Source organism: Mobula hypostoma, chromosome 3 (genome assembly GCF_963921235.1).
Source record: "Mobula hypostoma chromosome 3, sMobHyp1.1, whole genome shotgun sequence".
Lineage (NCBI taxonomy): Eukaryota > Metazoa > Chordata > Chondrichthyes > Myliobatiformes > Myliobatidae > Mobula > Mobula hypostoma.
In genome coordinates this window covers 57,052,299-57,078,738 of record NC_086099.1, presented here as the reverse complement: position 1 = coordinate 57,078,738, position 26,440 = coordinate 57,052,299, and the positions used below count along the sequence as shown (strand labels likewise).

The following is a 26,440-nucleotide window of genomic DNA, read 5'->3' as shown; positions in this document are numbered from 1 at the left end:
AAGTATTAAATCCAGCCCATTAGGCATGGCGACAGTCATTAGACTGCTCAGGAATTTAATCCCTGTGAGTAACAATGCTGAGTGCACTTTATTTTATATTTGGTATAATAATCATAAAATGCTAGAAATACTGAAGATATCAAGTAGTGTGTGTGGAAAGAGAAGCACAGTTAAAGTTTCAGGTTAAAAACTCTGTTCTGACAAAGGGTTTTTAACCTGACATGTTAACTCTTTCTCTTTCCATGGATGTTGCCTGATCTGCTGAGAATTTCCAACATTTTCTGTTATAGTAGCTTGTAAGTCAATAGGAAAAAGAAGCAAATCACATATGCTATAGCTGTGATTATTGATCAGGCTCTTCTGATGTAGACTTATTTTGAGTTTTTTGTTACGTAGGTACCTAGGAAGATTTGTTTTTCCATAGTATTATTGCTTCAAATCACTGAGTTTTTCAGTTTTATTCGGCATTCATTGTTTCCCCAATATTCTAATATTCTCAACAAAACACTGGTACAGGCAGGAGAATTATTATTTGCACCTTACCACAGACTCTTTCTACATTCTTTATAAACACTTTTATGTGCTTACCATGTGTCGTCCATGTCTCCGATACATACAAGAGAGTTGTTCAACAAACCATGTGTTTGGTGCCCGGTTTAAGGTCTTGGTCTTTAGAAACAATTTCTTCATTTGTCTGAAGCCTGCGCTGCTACACTGGAAATGGTGGTGAATTTCACTGAGAGGTGGCTCTGATATAGAAGGTTCTTCACACTTTCTGCAGTCTTTTTGTGTACGTGTTTTAATCAGGTTGGTGTTGTGTGGAGGACTTCTATTTTGTGAATGTTAATGTGCGACCCACCTTCTCGTTTTCTTTAGCGGAACAGTCCTTGCTGAATCTACAGAAGGCATCTCAAATCACTGAAAAATGTACTACCTGTGCTGTCTTCACAGATTGCTGTACCCATGCATGATTGCTGAAATGATGCTGGTGCCCATTCCCAGGCCTACTCTCTAAGCACCATGACCCTTAACACTCTCAAACAGCTCCGCCTGCTTAGAGAATCTGGAAAGCAGCTGGTTTGAATTCCACTGTTGAGAGAGGTTTCATGGAAATTTCATCAAGGGCACTCTCGAAGTCTCTTTGATAAAAAAGCATTCTCATCATTTGAAAGGAATCATTCATGTGACCATTCACGTGAATATAGAGTATTGATGAAGTCACAGAGCGCCATTTGCCTCAGCAAAAAGGGACGCAGAGAGTCTATGAACAGGCCATGATTGGAGTGTACAACCCATATGCCGTCTTGCCACCCCATCAAACACCTCTTGCCATGCCTATGGTAGAGTCTGCAGGTCCACAACGGAGCTCTTAAGCCACCTCCCAAAAATGGAGTGCAGGCAACTTTGAGGAGCTCACTCAGGAGAAAGACAAAGGAGGTTTTACTAAAATAGAAAATACTCTAAAAGTTCCAGAAAGTTATAAAGGATAATTAACATAAAATGTCCACTCTTCTTCTCTGACCGTGATAGTGCCTTACTTGTTGAGTATTTCCAGCATCTGCTGTACATGGCCTTTGGAAGGTTTTATTTATGAGTGTTTATTTATTTCTTGTTCCTGTGAGATATGGTTTGAACACTCCTGGATAGAAACAATATTTTATTTAGGTTCTTGTTTTTCTAATAATTTCCTGGTTTGTTTGCAAACTTTTTCAAGATATGCAGCAGGTGTGGATGTGATACGGGTAGAAAGAAATAGAATTTCATTAAATCTACATTTTAAATCAAAATGTTCAAACACAATAATTGTTTTTATTTTTTCTGTAATTAATTAACCAGGTAGACGGAATCTAAATGCAGTGACAAACAAACAAAGTATGAGGCTTTTGTGCATTTCTATAGTCTTCAATCTTATTTTCTCAGGTTGCTCTCTATACAGGCTCCATTTCTCAGAAAGTGCGCATATTTATAATATGATAGCCATATACCTTTTTGTTTGTTATTGCCAGCAGACAAAGGTATTCCTATTAGATACATGTATACTGTACATATATTTTTGAAAATTTTACTGTAGTTTTTATACAAAATGTTACAAATTTACAGGAGTAGCTAAAAAAGAGTTAATATATACACAGTTGTTGCATTAATTAAATAGCAGAGTAATGACTAAACTGAAATAGCTTTCCATCAACCAAATCAAACACTCTTTAATTCTCATAAATATCCTTATGCCCTTTTCATCATCAGAGTATTTTTTTTACCAGCTGTGCAAAGATTCTTTATTCTATTCTCATATTCAGAGGAAATTTTCAGTAGAACTCCTGGTGGTTACACTTATTGACCGCATTTGGCACTGATCTTTATCAGTTTACAGTGCTACCAAGAGGACTTATATGGGACTGATGGGTAAGGTGCAAGTGTTGCCTTACGCACTCAATATGCTCCATGGAATCAGGAGGCATGTACATTAAGTGCTGCCCTTTTTTAAATGGGAGGGGGGACACAAGAGGTAATGTTACCCTGCAACCTGCAACCAGAAGTTCCCAACGTTTTATCCCATGTACTCTTACCATTAACTGTGGGGTCCATGAACCCCAGGCTGGGATCTCCTGCCCTAACCTGATACCCATTCTTTGCTCCATTATAATCACAGTCAATCTCCCATTTGTTTGAAAGCCAGATTTTGTTTCCCCTACCCAACTGGATTTGCCATAAAGCAGTTAATTTTATGTCAGTCACCTTGTCTAACTGGAAAGGAAGCAGACACTGTTTTCCTGAAGATCTCCTAAGCCCAGTTCCATGTCTTTGTTCCAATCCAATCATTACCCTTTCCAATGAGATTGGTCCTGAAACATTCAGGTGGAGTTCTCATCACTTACACAAGAAGAAAAGAAAAATCTGAAAGCAAAAGTGGTCTGGTGTAACAGGTACCCTGCCACGCTCCAGAAGGCCCTGTGCACCTTTCCCGTCAGACACAACTGGAGACCAACAGAGTAATTACAGGTCTACAGCATCCAGCATCTTCAAACAATGCTTCCTTCCTTTCAACTATTTCATTCTTAAATTCACCAAAATGAAAACGTACGCACAGTCATAAAGTAAAATTGCAAAATAGTGACATAAGAACCATATTAAACACTAAGTTTGAAAAGTTGTTTTTTACATATTATTCCAAACAAAAGTTTTATCTGCAATACATTGCTTTTATTTTAGAAGAGCTGAATGTTTAGATGGGCAATGCATGACTTGCCGAGGTCAGTCTGATGATATAAAGGTGTAATTATAATTTTTTTTTCCATACTCCAATATCCAATTGAATTTTTAAAAACTAACAGCTGACAATATAGTCAGGTAATTACAAAGGCTGCATTGAAAATCAATAGCATGCTACCAGTTTGACTTGTCATACTGAATTTGACGAGATATTTTGATCAGGTGCTATCGGAAAACTAAGATGACTCAGCCTGATTGATCATCAGCTGCCCGAATTCACAATTGGCCCCTGGTATATCATCTATATAAATCTTCATTGATATCTGAATTTTTGAAACTCACTTCCTTTGAAAACCCATTTATATCTATCAACCAACTTATTTCCATTCATTGATAACATAACTTAAATATTTCCTGAACTAGTATTTTTGATTTGCCTTATTTTACTTTTGATGAAAAGAGTATTAAATATATCCATATTAAATAATCTCTGTGTTCATATGAAACATATTATCAAAGCTCTATGTAATAGACTTATTCCCATATACGTATCTGTTCTTACCAAAGAAGGAGAATAAAATGAACAAAACATTAACCATTTTAAAGAGTTGCCAATATTCAAGACCATTTACATAGTCTTCTATGAAAAGTTCCTGTAATTCTCAACCAACTGGCAACAGCTTTGTTTGAAGCCAACTGCTTTTGCTGGGAGCAAACTATGGCCAAGCCTCTACAGTCAAGTTTGGTTTAGAAGTTAAACATAATTTAACTGACAACTTTTCAAACCTGGTTTTTAATCCATGATGGTATGGTGAGTCTGACAAGAGGTCTAATAACCTTTAGCTACAGTTAACAAGACATACAGCTCCGCTCTTATAAGTAGAAAAAATGTTTTCATTTTACATAAAGCAAGACGCAAAGAGTACAAAAGCACAGCTTTTGTCATTTTGGCAATATTGCAATTTTACAAACATTTGCATAGAATATGTAAGAAAATAGTTTCCTTTATCATTCAGATTAAATTTTTCATACATAAAGAAAATGTACTTTAATGAGATTAGTAAAGAAAGAAAATAACTAGCAGGCCTGGTGTAACACATAAATGATGAGATGTGTTGTCCTTTAGGGATGAGTACAAATTTAAATTAAGTGGCTTGGGAGAACCAAAGACAAAAGCAAGCTCTGTTAGGTAGACGGAGCACCATGTTTTTCAATTTGTTCTTAAATCAAAGATTTAAGATTTGTTTTCAATAGTCAGTGATTTATTCCATAGGGTATGGCCAGACTGCCAACTCTGGGAGTATTTTTTTAACCAATTGTAGGAAATGGATGTTTTCTCACCACCCACCACCCCCTCCCCCATTTCCCGCCCCCATACACACATCTCTGTAATGCTCTTAATGCTATTGTGCTGGTTAGTACCAGCTGCATTGTGCAGTGTTTGGAATTTACATCACACGTTCCATTCTTTGGTTTATATCACATCACAAAAAAATAATCAATATCACAAAGCTATAGTTTCACCAACATGTTTACGGAAAAATCTGGAAGATGCAGCTGAAAATGATTTCCTTACACATTGGAAAACAAAACGAGAAACAAATGAATGATTTGTTCATTCCTTTACAAATGACTGACATGCAAATTCTACACTTCATTTAAATGTTCAGTCAACACTATTCAGGAATCCCATAAATTCCAGTTTTTTACTACATGACAAAACCAAAATCTAGTTAAATGTTAAAAAAGAAACTAAAGTTCTGAGAAAAGACATTATTGTATTTGTGATATTAAATGATAATTCCTTTCATGACCAGGTCCTGCTAACAATAAAAAATAACTATGTGCTTTACTTGAATTAGCAAAGGCACCTGTGTATTTCACCCCTTTCTGGAAATAAGGGTGATATCCAGTTTGTCTTGGGGCAGACATTTCTTCATTGACAGTTAATACACTGACTGGCCAATTACCATAGAGAGGCAGTCATGTCCTCCTGTTCTGTCCCGGCAAAGGCTTTGTAGATTCATAGTGGTTCCCATTTCACCGTCAGAGTCAAACAGAGCCAAGGGACAGTACCAAAAAGGCTTTTACGGTGGTAAAACTTCAACAGCATTAATAGATTTAAATCCGCAAACAGATGCTGCTGCTGGATTGGCAAGTGGAACCCACTGACGCCGGTGAGAGAAAGAGTTTGCCATTGGGACATACACATACTTCATAAACAGTCTGACGCAGGTTTGAAGAACTGGCTGACGATGAACTGGCTGAGCCCTGCGGGATGTTTCCCAAACGGATTGTTTTTGCATTTAAAAATATCTGAAGATGTAAAAAAAAGACATTTTATCTATTGGTTAGAGTGTATATTTTGTGATGCTGGCATGGCCCCAGCAGTGTAGACTGGGTGTATTCTGATGTGTACTAAATACTGCAATTAAACATCATGAACATTTTGTTCCATTTAGTTCATGCTGCTTTACAAGGCAGTGTAGAACTACTGACAACACTGAATTAACACATGCAACTTCATAATGGCATAACTTATTTTCAGGGGTCTTTGATGAAACATGACCCATTTGAGGAAAGCTGATAAATCAAATTTATTTTATACATAACACCAAATAGGTTTCATTACCTTCCCATATTTTGCGGACTAAATCCTATTCTCTCAATAAGTACTTTTTCCTGTGTTGTGGTCTCTCATAAAACATGCAGCCCTGAATTTCCCAGGGGCAAATGACAGACTCCTTGGCTTGTTTCTCCCAGAAAGAAGCATAACTTTCAGATCCAGGTGGTCAGTGTATGATGGCCCTTAATCAGAAACATGACCATGCTTTTTAAAAAAGTGGTAGTAGAGGAAAGGACTTCCACAGTGGGGTGGAAGGTGGCCTTTTTATTACAACACACCAGGAGAAACCTTATTTGAGACATAGATGTTGGAAGTTGGAGCAGCAACATACTGGAGGAATTCAATGATCTCCTCTGTTTCTTGTACTGTTCTCTCACCGTGACTTCTCTGAGACAGAACAGTGATAGAGTTCCTCTGGTCCTGACTTTTCGCCCCATGGGCGTCCACATCCTTCCTCATTTCTGCCAGCTGAAACAATATCCTAGTATCAGCCACATCTTCTCTCCACCCTTTTCTGCCTTCTGCAGGGAATACTCCCTTTGCAACTCCCTGATGCTGTAATAGTGTTTTGCAGGAAACACTCCCTCTGTGACTCCCTGGTCTGTCCATCCCTGGTGCTGTAACAGCATTACACTAACTAATACCCTACTGTGCTAGCAGTCGGCAGAAAGTAAATAAGTTACTTATGCAGATCACAAACAGGCATAAGGGTAGCAAGGTTATAATAGTGGGGCATTTCAACTATCCCAATATCAAGTGGGATTGTCTTAGTAGCTCCCAGGGAGCTAGGTAGGAAGCTAAAAAGCAGGACCTCAGGGATAGCGATGTCTGGATTGCTGCCCAAGCCACACACCAGTGGAGGTAACAATAGGAATGATATGGCAAAAATGAATATGTGGTTGAAGAGCTTGTGTAGATTTCAGATTTGTGCATCATTGGGATATCATCTGCGGAAGTTATGACCTGTACAAAAGGTACAGGATACACCTAAACCTGAGGGGGAACAAGATTCTTGTGTGTCGCTCTGCTGGAGCTGTTGTGGAAGGTTTAAACTAGTTTGCAAGGGGGATTGTAAATAAAATGATCAAATGATAAAATTCCTGAATCAGAATCCGATTTCATATCAGTGGCAAATGTTGGGAAATTTGTTGTTTTATAATAGGAAGTATATACAATAATTAAATAAGTTGTGTAATAAGAAAGCAAAAAAAAAGTGAGGCAGCGTACATGGGTTCATTGTCCGTCAAGAAATCTGATGGCAGAGGGGAAGAAGCTGTTCCTGAATTATTGGGTGTGTGTCTTTAGGCTCCTGTACCTCCTCTTTGATGGGGATCCTTAATGATAGATGCCCCCATTTTAAAGCCTTGCCTTTTGAAGGTGTCCTTGATGCTGGGGTGGTTTGTCCTCATGATGGAGCTGTCTGAGTTTGCAACTTTATGCTTTTTTTTCCTGATCCTGTGCAGTGGCCCCTCCATACCATTCGATGATGCAACCAGTCAGAATGCTCCCCAGAGTACATCTGTAGAAATTTGCTCGAACTTTTGGTGACACACCAAATTTTCTTCTTTGTCATTGCATCAATATGTTGGGCCCAAGATAAATTTTCAAAGATGTTGACCACCAGGAACTTAAAGCTGCTCGCCCTTTCCACAGCTCATCCCTCGATGAGGACTGGCTTCCCCTTCCTCAAGTCCACAATCAATCATTTGGTCCTACTGATATTGAGTGCAAGTTGTTTTTGTGACACCACTCTACCAGGCAATTTATCTCACTCGTGAATGCCTCAACATCTTCTGAAATTCTGCCAATAGTTGTGCCATCGGCACATTTATTAATGGCATTTAAGCTGTGCCTAGCCACACAGTTATGCATGCAGGGAGAGAATAGCAGTGGACTAAGCACACACCCTTGAGGTGCACCAGTGTTGATTGACAGAGAGGAGGAGATGATAGGTCAGGTAATGGCGTAGCTGGTATAAAAGCAGATGCAATAGTTAGCGAGATTATAAGGAATGATAGGCAGTGGATAGAGTGTTGATGCAAACAGTTGGAGGAGTTGAAATGTGTTCACTTTAGTAGTAGAGGTATCAGGGACAAGGGTGATGAGCTTAGAGCATGGTTCAGTATATGGAACTATGATGCTGTGGCCATGACAGAGATTTATCTGTCATGAGGGCAGGAAGGGCTGCAGGATGTTCCAGGATTCCGATGTTTCAAAAGGGACAGGGAGGGAGGTAAAAGAGGTGGGGGAGTGGCATTGGTAATCAGAGATAGTCTTGCAGCTGCAGAAAAGGAGAACATCCTGGAGGGACAGTCTACTGAGTCAGTGTGGGTAGAATTCAGAAACGGTAAGGCAGCAACAGTGGCACTGCATCTCCTTAGTGCAAGTATAAGGTGAAGGACCCATAGCTGACAAGTGATATAGAAAGAGGAAGAAGAGGCATAGTTAAGGTTCAGGAAGCAAACATCAGACAGGGCTCTAGAGAGTTATAAGTTAGAAAGGAAGGAGCTTAAGAATTGACCGAAAAGCTATGTGAAGAACAGGAGGATAACTAGAGTAAGAGTATGACTGATCAGGTATAAAAGAGGAAATGTGTGCCCTAGAATATAAAATTGCAATGTGCTCTAAGTTCAGTGAGATTCATTCAGGATTCATCCAAGAGAGATTCCTCCAGAATGCTGCTTGTGCTGAATAAAATTTAATTATATTTCCAGCTCCATTCGCTCTGTGGCTCCTTCAAAGCCACAACATCCTAATAATTTGTTGCGGAAGATATCTTGACTGCATAATTACCACAAATGGGAATATGTGTCATATCAGAAATGCAGCAGTCAGGAATTTGCTTGATGGTGGTACAAGAGTAATTATAATTTGACACATCTTTTGGATAATAATGCAGAATGTGAATGGAAGACTGAACTCTGATCTAACAAGCTCCAAAGCTCATGGAAGTCTAAAGCAGGGGTTCCTAACCTGGTGCCCATCGACCCCTTGCTTAATGGTATTGGCTTATGGCACAAAAAAGGTTGGGAACCCCTGGTCTAAAGCAATTTTGATGAGTTCATAATCAGGGCAAAATCTTTTAAAGATCACTACCTTTCTCCATATACACATGACACAATCCTTGCTATTGTCCCAGTATCATTCTAAACAATGCTGTGCTCTTCACTTATTCTGGAGCTTTAATTGCGGATCAAAATAATTCTGCTTAGTATGAAACAATGACTGTCACAGCTGTGAAGGCCAATACTAAAAACATGCTAAGGAATGCCTGCAAACCAACTAATTTAATCTCAGAAGATATCCATAAATAATTCAGATTTTGTTTTAGTGACTCCAAACAATACTCAATTCTATTAACACACACAAAATTTCCAGCATCTGCAGATTTTCCCGTGTTTGCATTTTTAAGCTCAATTCTATTGTTCACTCTCAGCTAATGGCAATTTCCTATTTTACATAAGATAGTTAACTCTTTTATAACTTACTCTCAGAAAATTCTTTATTTAACTATGGAGTGTAGGGAATACTGTTAAAACTGACATATCTTGTGCATATCAAATTGCTTTTGTAAGGCTGTGCTGGGCCACCATCTTGAACTCTTAAAGTCCTTCCTGTGATAGAACTCCCATAGTTTGTTGGGAAGGTGGGTTTCAGGAGTTAGATCTAGCGGTGATAAATGAACGGTAATTTATTTCCAAGTCAGGATAGTATGAACTTGGAGGAGAATCTGCTTGGAGTGGTACTAGCATGTACCCAGTGTTCTTATCTTTGTTGATGATAGACACAAACTTGCAAGTAGCTGTCAGGAGTCCTATTTTGCAGGTGGTAAAGATGATGAGAGAATCAATGTAGATTGAGCGCCAATAAAAAGGGCTGATTTGTTCTGGGGCTTCTGGAATTTTATTGGAGCTGAAATTATGAGGGGAAGTATTTGGTATGTCATCAAAGAAACTACCAAATTTCTACATATGTACCATGGAGAGCATTCCGACTGGTTGCATCTGGGATGGAGGCACCAATGCATAGGACTTGAAAAAGATTCAGGAGGTTGTAGAGTCAGCCAACTCCAACATGGGCACTAGCCTCGCTATGATTGAGAAACATCTTCAAACGGTGAAGCCTCAAGCAGGCGGCACCTATTATTAAGGAGCCTCACTACCCACGACCTGCCCTCTTCTCATTATTACAATCAAAACACACTCAAAGTTTTAGGAACAGCTTCCTCACCTTGGCCATCAGATTTCTGAATGGTCCATGAACCAATGGAAATTACATCTCTATTTTACTCTCTTTTTGCAATTTTTTTTGTATGTTCTTGTAGCAACTTATAGTATGTTTTTTATGTACTGCAATGCAAATCAACAAATTTCACAATGTATATCAGTGATAACCTGATTCCAATTCTGATTCAAGTTGTAAATTTTCCCTTTATGTGTTTTTAAAGCAATTAAATAATTCATTACATAGAAAATGTGCATGAATGATTACTTTAATGGAAGCTAAACCTTTACATTTTTACAATCAATACTTTTTTAGTTGTATACAGAACAACTGATTTTTATTATTTATAAAAGCTCACAACAAAGGCTGTGGTCTCGTGTACATTTTGTGTAAAAGAGATCAGGTGGGAAGTGGCATTACACAGAGGGTGTTCTCCTGAGTTTTTTTTTACATTGCTCATACTTCGCTTGTGTACAACTCACAACACACAACCCTGCACCTGGGATTGTAATAGTTGGCAGACCTGGTTGTAATGATTACTTTTGCTCAAACATTTCCAATAGCAATAGGGACTCCCAACAATAACTAATGTCTTTCTCAAATTGTATGCTTAGAACAGCCCTTCAAAGACAGTGCCCTATTTTTTCAAACTGTTAGAGTTGAACTAGGAAAAACATCATCACAGTTCTTCCCATATCTTTCACTCAGAAGGGTAGCCCAGCAGGAGGTGGATGATAATCTTATCCCCACTCCAATTTTAAGGCAGCCGAGCGGAGCATGTTGGAAGGATTGCAAGGGAGGGTCCTTATCACTGTGCATACTGAAGCCTGGTCAACAGCTTGTCAAATATCCAATTGGACCAATCTTTTCCCTCTCCTCATTCAGGATGGCCTTTATAGTCAAAGGAAGCTTCTTCACTGAGTAAAGGCAAAGGGGTGCCACTCAGCTTGCTAGAGTTGTCTTGCATTTGCTTGACCAGCTTAGCTATCTCACTGTGAGGTTTGCTAGGAGCTCGGTTTGTAGTAAAATCTGGTATTTGAATGCCCTGTCTGCACCTCCTGAGGGAGCCATACACAAGGTGGCCTTCATGATCAAGCAGTATTTTTCCCTTTCTATGGGCCTTCAGCAGTGTTGTAAATGAAGCAGCCTGACAGGAAACTTCTTCACACAGGAGGTAGTGAGTATGTGGAATATCCTGATTGAGATGATACAGTTCTTTGTCCCCCATTATTATATCTCCAATGTCATTTTCCAGTGGTCCAATATCTATTTTCTCTCTCTCCCACCTCCAATGTAATTTCCCTGGGGCTTTCCACATACAGGCATAAGTTCAGGACTGCTCCTAACAATGGGCTAGGAGGTGGTATTTCTATCTGATTTCTTTTCTGCAAGTTCAATTATTTAACACCTGACAGTAAAGAATGCATTTGCTAATGGTTTATTACGTCTGGAAAGGTCCCAATACAGTTAAGGACACAGCTCAGAATAACGCTGAATGTTAAACATTCTTCAAGACCAAAAGTCAGCCACAAAGTGGGCATTCCATTGGAGAACCCTCTGGGACATAACAAGGAGTTTAGGAAAGGAAGTTAAAGGGAGAAGCATGATTTGGAATCCAACAAGCTCATCTGGAGGTTAATGCACACTAGTAACACAACATAAGGCCCTGGTGACCATCCATTGGTTCTCTGGTTGCTGACCAAAGATGGCTGCAAACTAGATAGCTTCCCCAGCAGGCAAACATCACTTCAGCAAACCGACCCTGCTCCTATCTCTGATGCCAACACACAATAACGTCCCTCAGACCACTCCCACCTCCTGCAGCACAAGCTGAGATTTGAACCTCAGCAGAACGAAAGTCAGCTATCTTATGACAGGATATAATATTCTTTACAATGACGTGGAATCTATCTTACAGTTTTCTACTTAGCTTTATGTTTTCCAGTGAAGTATCTTCATGACCGAAGAGATTCTGTAGATAAGGGTATTTTGAACCACACACACACACACACACACAATGCTAGAGGAACTCAGCATGTCAGTCAGCATCTGTGGAGGGAAATGAACAGTCGATGAATCAGGTTGCGACCCTTTATTAGTACTCCAGTCCTCCTGATGAACAGTCTGAATCTGCAAAGTCTACTGTTCATTTCCCTTCATTGATGCTGACTTAACATGCTGGGTTCCTCCAGCATTTTGTGTCAGCTACTACCAACCTTATTATTACTCCTGCACTTTCTCCAGTGCTGCCCTATTTTTTTAATGCAATCTAACCACATACATACAAATAATTTGCCACTTGGTTTTGTTTTCTGGCCCTTTGTAAATCAATTGTATTACATCATTTTGTGCCCAACTCTTTGCCAATCACTATCCTGATAAAAGGGAACAGAATTAATAGCAAATCAGACAAATTGGAGTCTGCCTCTAAAGAGCTTACCTCCCCATCTGTAGACTGGAGCTCTAATTCTCTTCGACAGCTTGCCTTAAGCTCCCCTTCGGCTGCAGTGATATATACTCCCTTTGGGGCTTCCATTGTCAGAGTTCGGGTTGGAGATTCCAACCTGCAAATTCCATTTGGAAGACAAAATTGTGAGGAACAAAATGCCTGCTGATATCAAGACTTTCCCTTCACATCTCCGGAACTGTGAAAAATGGATTGAATTGTCAAATTATACAGTTGATTACTGAAACTGCTGAAAGAGGAAAGGCAATGTATTATTTCAGGAAGCTGTGCACATTTTAATCAAGCTGCAAATCAAAGTATCACCAGGGTTTATTTTGGTCAGCTTCAAGCGCATTTCTTACAGAAGAAGTGGCTCAAGAAGCTCACTTTTGTTATTTATATTCAGAGTACATCATAGCTGATTCAGGCAACTGAAAAATAAACAGCTTTGAAAAAAAATTGTAAGTCTTACAGTTTGATTTTAGGAGATTTTCTTTCAAACTAAGATTAAACAAGAACATAAGAAACAGGAGCAGAAGGAAGCTGCATAATCCATGGAGTCTATCTGCAATTCAGTACAGCCACGTCTACTCTGATCTTGGTCTGAGCTCCACTCGTTTACTGTACATGTTCCCCATAACTTTCAACTCCACTGGATGTTGCTCTTACTGTGGAATTAGCTCTTAACTGCTGTATTTGGCAAATACGGCAACAGCTTTTGTTTCTACTTTGAAAGAGTTATTTAATAGAACTGGAAACTCCCCGTCCACAATCTAAAGGATGCACTGCATTCAGAATGACACAATATCAGCTGAGTAAATTAGAAGCTTGGGTGGTAAAAAGTGAAAGCACATTGCTTTGGATTTACTGTCACTACTAACTAAAACAGTCATCAATGTTTTTCCATCTTCACAACTATTTTTGCTTTTTCATTGTCCTTTGTTATCAACCAATGAAAAAGTGAATGCAAGCAAGAGGTCTTGAGGCTTATATTACTCCATACAATTGACTTCTACTAGTTCAGCTGTAAGGAAGGCATAAAATAGAAGGAAATATTGGGCGAGTCAGAGGATATGTGCCGAGGGAAAAGTGGAGTTAGTGGTTAACGTCAATGCCCTTTCATCAGCACTTGTGTTCCTGGTAGATCTCATGCTGGAAAGACAGTTAACTAAACTAAAATAGTGCCTAATGCTCCGGTTTCTCAGTAAAAAAAAGCACAGGAATGGTGTTGAGTAACTTACCTTAGAAAGTTTTCTGATCTTGCATTGACCTAAATAGTCTCAACCAGAGCAACAATCAATGCCACTTTTCTCAGAACTTCAGGGTGAGTGTTGGGATTCACAATCTAGCAATGCTTATAGAGGCTGCATTGAGACGATAAAGTGAATGTCGGTTTTGGCTCTGCCAAGCTTTGCGGGTAGAAGCTATGTAATGTCTGAAGAATGAGCACTTAAATAAAATATTAGTGACTGCCATAGTGGAAGGTGTTGCTCCAGAAGATAAGGAATTAAAGTAAAACAGTTTAAAAATTATACAGCCAAATTAGCATATGGTAGAACATTCATTAGAAGTGCATGGTAAACATTGAATTAGCATCATCGGTGACAGGGGTGCAGATAATTAGCATCTGACATTGATTCTTCAGAGGTCAAGTAGATTATAGATGTATTTCAGAGGGAAAACCCATGCAGAGTATTGGAAGTTATAACTTACTATGTTTTATTTTAATTGGGTAAGATTATTCGTGATTATTCAAGCCTTTGTACAAACGTAAATGGGACATGCAGAAAAAGCTTCAACTGCAATTTTACACATATCTTAACAAATTTATACTAAGTATCTTGCTGTTACTTTAATGGGAATATTAAGGATCAACTACAAGATAAAATTACTTCATAGTAATTGAATAGTGGACTGAATAATAAAGCTCAGTATAATTTAACTATTCATTTTAAATTGTTGTAAGTATTTGCATGAAACATAAAAATGCCAATCATCACAATCACATGAGGAGAATGGATATTTAAACATAACTCCCTAGGATGTGAAATGACAATAAGGTACCATGAACTCAAGTATGCTAAGTAACAAATAAATTTAACTCACAAGCCTCAAACATCATTCGTGGGACTGGACTTACGCTTAAATGATCAGGCAGAATTGTAATTTAGTTAAAATAGTAAGCATATTTTTTGGGGAGGGAGGATCTTTAAATAAACATCGGCTAGCCATTAATGTTACTTATTAATGTCTGATTAGTAATTCTGCTTGTTAAATATGGCAACATAAAATATTGCTACACAATTCGATAACTTCTGATGGCTGAATGTCCTTTAAAGACATAAAACTACATTTGCATTCCCTTATCTAACAATGGAAAACATACATAAGTATTGAGAAAGTGAAACATAATGCTCTTTACACATTGCACTGTGTTTCTTGAGTCAGTGAAGATTATTTGATACTGTGAGACCAACACCCTATTGTAATTGAAAACTCATTTTCACTGGTGTCTTGTATCCTTTACAAGTAAGCCACTACAGGCTGGTCTGAGATATTGGTAAGAAAGTGTCTGACACATACTGTGCAATGGGTTAAATCCACAATGTTGGCCTACCAAATTCATAAGTAAGTCTTGAACTTCTGAGTTTCAATAGACATGTCCAGGACCTCTTTCCATTCCAATGGCTGAATACAAGAGCTACTGACTAAAATGCCTGGAGATTTTCAGCAAAACCTGGCAGAGTAGGAAAGATCCACTGCCTTGTGACCATGACCCATGCCATTTCTTCCCATGAAGACCCAACAGAGGTTTCCATTGGGAGGATGAACTCCACCTCGTCTGTGAGGGCCACCACATAACTGGGCATGCCAGCAAATGGCCTTGAGAGCTGGTGTTACCTCATCACAAGTTCACAGCTATCAAAACAAATGCTAAAGTTAAATGTGAATAATTTTGACTCAAAAACATGCAAAGTCATTCATAAGATATAGGAGCAGAACTAGACCATTCATCCCATTGGGTCTGCTCCACCATTCCACCTGATGTATTATCCCTCTCAACTCCTTTCTCCTGCCTTTTCCCTAAACCTTTGATGCCCTGACTAATCAAGAACCTATCAACCTCTGCTTTAAACATACCCAGTGATTTGGCTGCTATAGCCAACTGTGGCAATGAATTCCACAAATTCCCCACCCTCTGGCTAAAGAAGCTCCACCTCATATCTTTTCCGAGTTTACATCCTTCTATTCTGAAGCTGTGCCCTCTGGTCATAGCCTCTCCCACAATTGAAAAGATCCTCTCTGTGTAGACTCTATTTAGGCCTTCCAATATTCACTTGGTTTCAATGAAACCTCCAAGCATCTGTTGCAGGTTCTCTCCAGGCTATGATAAGGTCGTGTAATTTGTAAAGTTCACAAGTCATAATGCAGCTGCCCAGCAATATATTTTGTTGTAGCATGGATGAAATTACCGGAGAGACGGAGTCGCTGGTAGATACAAAGCAGCTTCTTTATTCGACACAAGAAGCAGGCATCTTACGGACGGAGACGCTCTCTGCAGAAAGGTCTGTTAGCTCAATGTGGGCTCGATATTTATATGCTAAACACAAAGCAATCGCTACTTCAAAAGTTATAGACAATGCTTCCTTTTGAAGCTACATACAAACATCACACCTTCGGATTTCATCCTTTCCTTCTGACGCCAACATGTCTGGGTTGGTATCCACAGCCTTTAGTTCAATCCACAATACATTTATTTGGCATTTTACGTGCTAACATAGAAGACAATTAATATTTATAATGTATATATAATACTGTCTTCGAAACTACAGCATCAGGCGCCAGAAGCATCTGGTATTTACACCTTTTAGGAAGCCCATTCTGGTGGACTCAATCCACAGTCCTTTGTCAAACAGTTAAAATAGAAGTTTGGTGGCCAAAGTCATTTAAGTGTAAACAAATCATCTACCCAAAAAAAATCCACTCTAACAATTTAACCAATGTTTAGTTAAATGAGACGTTTAACTCAACCAGTCAGATATTGTGGCAATCTGAGTTGCCACATAGAAGAAGAAGTCTGTTGTCCTGCAGCAACTGGACATCAAGGCAACACACACAGCTTACGGTAATCTCTGCACACCATCGCAGACATTGAAGCTAATCGTAGTGGAGTTTCCAACATGGATACCTCTCTCATAAATGAGCTAAATCTTTTTTACGCTCGATCCAATGTCGCAAATACTGAGCCCTTGAGGAGACCAGCAGATGATATGACCGGCAGCTCGGTCATCTCTGAGGCTGAGGTACGCAGGTGTTTCAAACGAATGGACAGTCGCAAGGCCGCGGGACCGGACAGCAACCCAGGGTGAGTACTCAGGATGTGCGCGGTACAACTGGCTGGTGTGTTTACAGACATTTTTAATCTCTCTCAGTGTGGAGTGCCCTCCTGTTTCAAATTATCCACCATTGTCCCTGTAACTAAAAAAGACAAAGGTAACATGACTGAACGACTGGCGTCCTGTCACACTCACCTCAATAATAAGCAAATGCTTTGAGAGGCTGGTCAAGGGCTCATCTGCAGCTTGCTGCCACCCACAATGGGCCCCTATGATTCGCCTACTGACACAACCAATTGACAGATGATACAATAGCCATGGCTATACACACCATCCTTACACATCTGGAGAAGAAGGATACTCATGTGAGAATGTCGTTCTTGGACTACAGTTCAATATTCAACACCATAATTCCTTCCAAGCTCGACAAGAAGCTCACAGACCTTAGCCTTCACCCGGCCTTGTGTAGCTGGATCCTGGATTTCCTGTCAGACCGCCAGCAAGTGGTATGAGTGGGCTCCCTCACCACGGCCCCTCTGACCTCAACACAGGTGTCCCTTAGGGCTGTGTACTAAGCCCTCTCCTTTACTCTCTGTATATCCATGACTGTGTCGCCACCCAAAGCTTCAATCTGCTAATTAAATTTGCTGACGACACTACATTGATTAGCCTAATCTCAAATAATAATGAGGCAGTCTACAGAGAAGAAGTCATCACCCTGATACAATGGTGTCAAGAAAACAACCTCTCCCTCAATGTCGCAAAAATAAAGGAGCTGGTTGTGGACTACAAGAGGAATGGAGACAGACTAACCACTATTGACATCAATGGATCTGGGGTTGAGAGGATGAACAGCTTTAAGTTCCTTGCATAAACATCACTGAGGATCTCACGTTGTCTGTACATTCTGGCTGTATGGTGAAAAAGGCACAACAGTGCCTCTTTCACCTCAGATGGTTGAAGAAGTTTGGTATGGCCCCCCAGATTCTAAGAACTTCCTACAGGGGCATGATTGAGAGCATCCTGACTGGCTGCATTATTGCCTGGTATGGGAACTGTACTCCCCTCAATCGCAAGACTCTGCAGAGAGTGGTGCAGACAGCCCAGCACATCTGTAGTGGTGAAATTCCCACTAGTCGGGAGATTTACAAAGGCAGTTGTGTAGAAAGGGCCCGAAGGATCATTGGAGACCCAAGTCACCCCAACCACAAACTGTTCCAGCTGCTTCCATCTGGGAAGCAGTACTGCAGAATAAAAGTCAGGACCAACAGGCTCCACGACAGCTTCTTCCACCAGGCCATCAGACTGCTTAATTCATGCTGATGTAACTGTATTTCTATGTTATATTGACTATCCTGTTGTACATAATATTTATTATAAATTACTATAAATTGCACATTGCACATTTAGATGGAGATGCAATGTAAAGTTTTTTTACTCCTCATGTATATGAAGGATGTAAGTAATAAAGTCAATTCAAATCCATCCCAGTTACCTCATAAACACTTGTTCATATGTATGGGCTGCGTACAAGTCTGGTATTCATGAATCAGGGAGGAACTGCAATAAAATTCATGGGTGTTCAAAAAAAATCAAAATTAATAAAAAATATTTTTTTTAATAATTTTTAAAAAATCAACTAACATAATTAAATTAAATTAAATTTAAAAGTTTCAATTACTTTTCACAAAGCAGCTAATTTCACCGATTTATCTCAAGGGGCTTGAAATGCATAAGGATAATGTGGATTTACCAGTGGATCTCCTAACCCGAATGCTGGGAAATCTGCAGTTTGGGACTGCACTGATATGTCAATATACAGTAAATTGTGAAAATCACTGCTAAAACTCCTTTTTACAAAATGTGTGACCTGTGATCAGTAGGTTTTATACACATGTCAAATGAGACTAGTGAAGACATTTTGGACCAGTTGTAGTTTATTTAAATTTGGGATTACAGAGGAAGTCTCAAGATTCTGAGGCTGTGTCCACACTAGACCGAATAAACAAAGCTGTTTCTCTTCGTTTTGACCCTCCATCCACATTGAAACAGCATTTTCATCCCCCAAAAACAGAGCTTTTCTAAAACATTCTCCAGAGTGTGTAAACTTGAAAACGGTTGTTGCACGTTGTGGTGTGGATGGGGTAAACGGAGATATTTAAAAACACTGTCATGACAACAGCACAACAACAATGCTTTTTCTGCTTCTGCTTGGTACTATGCAAGCACTGCCGGATGGCTGTTATAATGTGCAGTCGGTGTGAACGGTGTGAGAGTTAAATTTTAAAGTGAGCTTTTTTGACTAGATCCCCTAAATTGATTTGATTGAGACTATCTTTAAAAATATTAATGTCAGAAATACTGCGTAGGTCTGGCGGCAGAATATTCCACTCTCTTGTTGATCTTGGGTAGAGGACGGCTTCATGCGTGTGTTGTTTACTTTATTGTCTACGTTAATAGCTTGTTTGGAGTTAAAGATCTCCATGTTCTCCACTGCTTTGCTGGCTTTGTAGTTGTTTGTAACTCACAGAAATTTCATTGTCTGTCTAAACGAAGAAGTCCGGTGTGCTTTTTCCAGTGGAGGTTTTCTTTGTATTCCTCGAAGACATTGTTGAAAATTTTCTTTCACTGTTGTTGTTGGTACTCTAGTTTTTGACCAATGGAAATAGCACAATGCCACTGCGGAAACGTAAATATTGTACCGTTTCCTCTTCGCTTGTTTTCTGTAGATGTGTCTGCGCATGCTCAGTAGGAGTAGATTCGCCCAAATATCTGTTTTAATGTGGACAGAGATATTTTGAAAAATGCCTATTGTGGACGCCTATTGTTTTTACGCGAAACTGGCGTTTTCAAAATTATCCAGTCTAGTGTGGACGTAGCCTGATACACTACTAAGGATTCCTTCTTTTAATGTCAACCTGTATTACAGATGTCAATTCCCCAATATCAGCTCATAAATCAATTTACTTCCAGGAGTTCACACCTTGCAAACACAGGAGTGCCCTTATGTCAGTATTTGGTCAGTGACATTTTAACTTGATTACTGGATGTCTTAAAGTACAATTCAGTAACAAGCCTTCCACTTAATTTATCTTGAAGGTAGAGCAAACAAAAATCAAAATTCCGTTCTATTGATCTGCAGTATATTTTCATGCTGAATTTATACTGCTTTAACATTCTTATCCAATAAATTAATCAATATCTTTGCTATAATGACATTGATAAAACTTCAGTGACTCAATCCATAATGACAAAAGGAGACTATATTAACTGATTGAAATATCCAGCAAGGGAATAAAAATAAATAAGTTGTCTTTTAATTTTAGTCCTTTATTTGAGGTATAAGTGGAACAGTAAGGCCTCCAACACTAAGAAAGTTACGTGATCATGCTAAGAAGTTATTTGGAAATGCTTAAGAACCATATTTCTATTCCTGTTGAGTGTTTAGCACTGGGATGGTGATATTGGCTGGGCTAAGCAAAAGGTGGATGAGAGTGTATTTCCGTTAATACTTAGGCAGCGATATTTTATCAGGCATATTGGGGTGTAATGATACATTGAGTAGATATGACATGCATTTTCTGTCCAGTATCTGCCTGAAGTCTCTACCATTAGTTATACTGCATTTTCATTAAGTCTGGCTGAGCACAAAGAGGGAAGTTCCCCTAAGGTTCAATATCAAGGCTGAGCTACAGCTTAACTATTGACTCGCCTCTCAGGATTCCTCCATTCAACTGTCCCATATGCCAAACACCCACCTTCAATCAACACATTATGCATCTATTCAACTGCTTGGTTACAGCACTACACATACCCTCTGTGTCAAGCTCTTTAGATCCTTTTACTGCCATTTAAACCAGAGACAGACTGAAAGACAGAACCCCATGACAATGCATCAGTCCCTCAGTTATATATCAAAGTATCAGCCTTGGAAATATGCACAACTTCAAGCTCACATGAGGTGAAAGAACTAATAATGATTGCCTGAAGCTGACACAATTATCATTTATTTCATTTATTTAGAGATACAATGTGGTAACAGGTCCTTCCAGCCTAATGAGTCATGCCACCCAATTATACCCTTTGGATTAATTAACCTACTAATCCGTAAATCTTTGGAACGTGGGAAGAAAATGAAGCAGTCAGAGGAAACCCATGTCACAGAACGCACAAATTCCTTACGGATAGTGGCGGGCCGCTGGCGTTGTAATAGACTTACGCTAACACTACGCTGCTACGCTGCCCCAAATGCATTACCTTTTTTTTAAAATTTAGCTTTTTTTAAAAAATTGCTCAGGTGGGAAAATGCGTTATCATTGGCGATTAATTCTGATGAAGGATTAGAACCAAGCTTACTCATATTATTTTTCTCATTTAGCTGATCACATTCAAACTTTTCCAGAACTAAAACAGGTGAAACTGCAAATGGATACAAATGATTATTTGACAAACTGTGTTCTTGGTGGCTATTTATTGAAAGAGAAACTGCTGATGGAGTAACACGAGCAGAATAACAGAAATGCAGTAGCCTGGAGAATATGAGATCTCAATCTTAGCATTTTTATCAGGACTCAAACACAGAATGATATAGGCTACTTCATCCATTGACACTAATCTGGCTCTTTGAAAGAAATGTAAACTTTTTTTTGGTTCTTCTTCCTTTCCTGTACAGCCTGCAAAAATATATTGTGACATTCTGGGTGAGGGCAAGGCCGACAGCCCGCCCCTGCATTTCTAATGACCAGTACTGTTTATTGTTCTTGTGTTAAAATACTTTTGTGGGATTATGGTGGGAAATTCCAGTTTGTTTATTGTAACATCTTGCCTTGGGTTATACAGTTATTTGCTTGTGTATTTCGGGTCACCCTAACTGTGTGATGGTCACCTCCCCCATCGGTATGAGACTGGTTGGGTTCACTCTTCGGATCATGGTGCCTGGTCGGTTTGCGTCTATCGCAATAAAACTATTAAGTTAAAGAGCTTCCTCATCTGTCATTATGGATCAGATGCTCACCACAATATATTTAAAGTTACTAATGAATCTGCTCCTATTGCCCCTTCAGCCAAACTAAATCTTAATTGCCACATAAAAAAAATAACTCACCATTTGCCTTAAATACTTGTCCTCTGGTTACCCATTCATCTGTCACTGGATAGAATTATTCTTCACTTATTCCATCAAAGCTTCTGATGTGTTTGAACACCTTCATCAAACCTCCCCTTAACCTAATTTTCTATAAGGTGAAAATGCCTGGTTTATTACTCTATGACACTTTACATAATCATGGTCTTTCATTGGTGATAACAAGGGACACCTAGGTTTATATAGATCTTTTCACATCCATTTCATTATATCCCAAAGTATTTTACTGCCAGAAGAACTTTCTGATTTGAAATGACCAATGTGATGTAGGAATCACGGCAATTCGACTTGTGCAAGGTATGCTCCTACGCACATTTATTAATGGTCGTCTGCATGACTTGCTTTGGTAATGCTGATCGGCAGAACACTGTACCTTGGGACATAAGGATACCCCTCTGCTCTTCTAGATAGTTCAAGGAGATATTTTACATTCAGTTCATAGAATACAGAAGGACTCTGTTTAATATCTCATCCAAAAAACAGCACCTCTGACATCGGAGAATCTTTTCTGAAGTCCATTGGAGTGTCAGGCCAAATCTCTAGAGTGGAATTAGACTCTCAATCTTTCAGTTTGGCATGACTGACACACACAAGTGTATAGCACCTTGAACTGAACAGAATCAGCTGAGACCTAACCACTGATGTACAAACGTTTGTATTAACATTTAGCATGATCTGCTGGTGCTCGCTGTAGTTACCTCATAAAATTCACTCAGTGAATTCACTCACCAATTCAAAATATTAACGCCACCCCATGCAACAATGACCCTGGTGCAGTGTGCAGATTAAGAATGAAAGGTGTGTGTCTGGGAGAGGTTCTTGAGTGCTTAATTCATGTTGGACGGACAGCTATCAGTCCTATGCTGCTGCAATCATTCAGATCTGTTTTCCAAACATGGTGAAGATTCAGTACATGCAGTACATTGTGTCTCATTCAATTAAATATTTGTTTGATGTGGCAGTGGAGTTCAGGGAAGTCCATTAAACTTCTAAAAAGTTTAAATTAAAATTTATTGTCATCTGATTACATGCTGTTACAACCAAACAAACTACGTCCCTCTGGATAACAGTGCACCATACAATATCTATCACACACTGCACACCAACCAAAATATTATATAATAAACAAGTTAATAAAATATAATTCAAAATTCATGTAGTAAAGACCAGCACGAGTAAACAATAAGCAGTACAGTAAAAATCTCACTGTCCCGGTGATGAAACCTCGGTTGTGGCAGGGTTTATTCACAGCCTGAGGAAAGAAGCTGTTACCCTGTCTGGCAGTCGCAGTTCTTTCCTGATGGTCAGGAGTCAAAGAGGTTATGGGATGGATGGTAGCGATTCTTAACAATGCTTTAGATTCTTTGTCTGTAATGGTCCCAATGATCCAATCGGCATATTTTACTGTCCTTTGTGAGGTCTTGTGGTCCGATGTACCACACAATGATGCAGCCAGACAGGACACTGTCAATGATGCTTCCACAGAAAGTCGTTCAAATGGGGTGAGGAGTCTTGCACGCCCCAATCTCTTCAGAAAGTGTAGACACTGCTGTGCTTTCTTGACTAGTGAGGAGGTGTTGAGGGTTCACGTTAGATCATCCATTATGTGCACACCAAGGAACTTTATGCTCTTTACTCTCTCCATGGCAGAGCTATTGATATGCAATGGAGAATAGTCAACCTTGGCCTTCCTGAAGTCCACAATCATCTCTTTTGTCTTGTCCATGCTGAGACTTAGGTTGTTGTTCTCACACCATTTGACAAGCCTCTCTACCTCCTCTCTGCATGCCAACTCATCATCGTTGCTGATGAGGCCGACCACAGTTGTATCATCAGTGAACTTGATGATGCAGTTTGAACTGAATAGTCCTGAGTCAGCAGCTGAATGATCACACAACCCTGGGGATCATCAGTGCTCAGTGAAATGGAGCTTGAGATGTTGCTGCCAACTCAAGCTGACTGGGTCTTCCCATGATGAAGTCAAAAATCCAGTTACAGAGGGGGGTGTTGAGCCCTACCAGCCTCTGAGGGACGATTGTGTTAAATACCTGGTTGAAGTTGATGAACAATATCCTGGCATACGAGGCATCGTTTTCTAAGTGGAACAGGAAGGAGTGGAGGGCTAAGGTAATGGCATCATCAGTGGACCAGTATGAACAGTAAGCGAACAGGAAAGGATCCAATATAGCTGGAAGGTGGGATTTTATATTATCTATTAACAGCCACTTAAATCACTTCATGATTGTTAAAGTCAGTGACACTGAGCAGTAATCGTTTAGACCAGTTACTATTGCTCTCTTGAGCACTGGAAAGATGCTGGCTGCCTTGAAGCCTACAGAGACCATGGATAGTTTCAGAGAGAGATTTAAAATGTTTGTTACGACCTCTGTTAGCTGGACTGCACAGTCCCTTAGCACCTGACTAGGTACGCTGTCTGGCCCTGCAGCTTTACGTGGGTTTACTCTGGCTTGAATCCTCCTCACCTCGGCTTTAGCTACACAGGGCTTCTGTTCCCCAGGAAGACAGGAGGCTTTCCTCAATACCACATTAATCAATTGGTCAAATTGTGCGTGGAAGCATTCAGTCTATCAGGAAGGGAGGTGATGCTGTAGTGTATGTGCAGGGTGGACTTGTAATCGTTTATGGTTTGTATACCTTACCACGTGTCCCTGGTGTCACAAAGGTGTCTGTGGATCTTCTGCGCAGACTCATACTTTGCCTATTTGATGGCATGGGAAAGTGTGGCTCCTGCTGACCTTAGAGCCGTGCTGTCCCCCGATCTGAAGGCAGCATCCTGATCCCTAAACAGTTCATGAGCCCCTGCAGTCGGCCATGGTTTCTGGTATGCCCTGGCAGTGTAGTGTTTAATCAGGGTAAAATCCTCATGAGTTTTCCTATGTAGCCAGTCACTGATCCCACATATTCACCCTCGGCCAGGACCTGATCTCCTAATGAATTGGTTTGATTTGTTTAACCAGTTGTCTGTATGCAGAGATTAGCAAAATGGAGGTGTGGTCTGAGAATCCAAGGTGAGGGTGGGGGATAGCCTTGTAAGCTCTATAAATGTTTTGTACAAACTAGGTAAAATAAATTCTCTCCTCTAGTATCGAAGTTGACCTGCTGGTAGAACTTTGGCAAAAGTGATTTTAAATTGGTATGATTGAAGACACGATCAGGATGAGTGGATTTGAGACTGCAGATTGCACCATTGAGTTCCCGCAGTGCTTCCCCAGCACTAGCACAGAGGGGGATGTAAACAAAGTAGAAGAGTTCATGCTTTGCCATTAAAAACTCTATCTGCACTCGGCAGTGTGCTTTTACTCCCGAGATGTTCACACAGCAGTTTATATTGATGTTGACAAACAACATTCTTTCACGGGCCTTGCCAAGGGTCGCAGCATTTCTGTCTTCCCATAAGGAGATCAGGTCTTCCAGTTGGATGGCCAAGTCTGGAATAGTTTCCTGAACCCATCGTTCTGTCAGTCTGAGTGTGCAATGGTCAGAAAAACAAAAGTAACAGACAGTTGACGTTTCGGGCCCAGGCCCTTCTTCAGGAAAGCTGCCCATAGATGCTGCCTGATCTGCTGAGCCCCTCCAGCATTTTGTGTGTGAAGCTTTGGATTTTCAGCACCTGCAGAATTTCTTATATTTAAGAAAAACAGAAATATGTTTTTCATCAGAAGGTATCCATTTTAGTTTTTATGTTTCATTAGATTCTATTCCAGAATATGCTTGCGCCAGACCATAGCTCTGCCCACAAATAAATACACTGGAGATTCATAGGTAATTTCTAGGGCTTGGGATGTCTCTGAGGTCTTGATACTTCCAGCTGTTTCACAGGATTTCCACCAGAACACCTGAATGAGTTACCTGAATGACTTAGTAGATAGAGCATCACTGTATATTTTAATGGTCAGGAAATTGACCTCAAAGTGAAATATAATTATTTAGTGCAAATTCTGCAGTAAAAAAAAACTCTTATGATTAGCATAGTGGTTGGCACGACGCTATTACAACTCGGGCATATCAGAGTTCAGAGTTCAATTCCAATGCCACTCCGTCAGGAGTCTCTATACGTTCTCCCTATGGAATACGTGGGTTTTCGCCAGGTACTCCGTTTCCTCCCACAGCTCAAAGATGTACTGTGTAGGTTAACTCGTCATTGTAAATTGTCCCGTGATCAAGTTCGGGTTAATTGGGGTTATGGGGTTGCTGGGACGGTATGCCTCGAAGGGTTGAAATGGCCTGCTCTGTGCTGTATTGCTAAATAAATTAGAAAAAGCTATTTATTTTATAACATCGTTTGCAACCTTAAGATGTATTGAACCATGAACCGCTTTATAGATGATGAAACACTTTAAAACGCAGTCATTATTGTTCTGTAAGCAAGGTATCAGCTGCTTTATGCAAAACAACATCAGACAAACAACAGACAACCTCTTCTTATGATTCAG

The 26,440-nt window shown here is 39.8% G+C and overlaps 1 protein-coding gene across 2 annotated transcripts in view; it reads right to left on the bottom strand.

Moving 5' to 3' along the window:
• Positions 1–5,038: 5,038 nt before the first annotated feature.
• Positions 5,039–26,440, bottom strand: part of LOC134343418 (zeta-sarcoglycan) — a 981,051-nt gene continuing 959,649 nt past the window's right edge. For both annotated transcript variants that reach the window (XM_063042119.1, XM_063042118.1), the window contains exons 7-8: positions 12,501–12,624; positions 5,039–5,526 (exon numbers count right to left, since the gene is read on the bottom strand). In XM_063042119.1, coding sequence (XP_062898189.1) covers positions 5,332–5,526; positions 12,501–12,624 — 319 coding nt within the window. In that variant the 3' untranslated portion in view covers positions 5,039–5,331. The remainder of the gene's footprint in view (positions 5,527–12,500; positions 12,625–26,440) is intronic.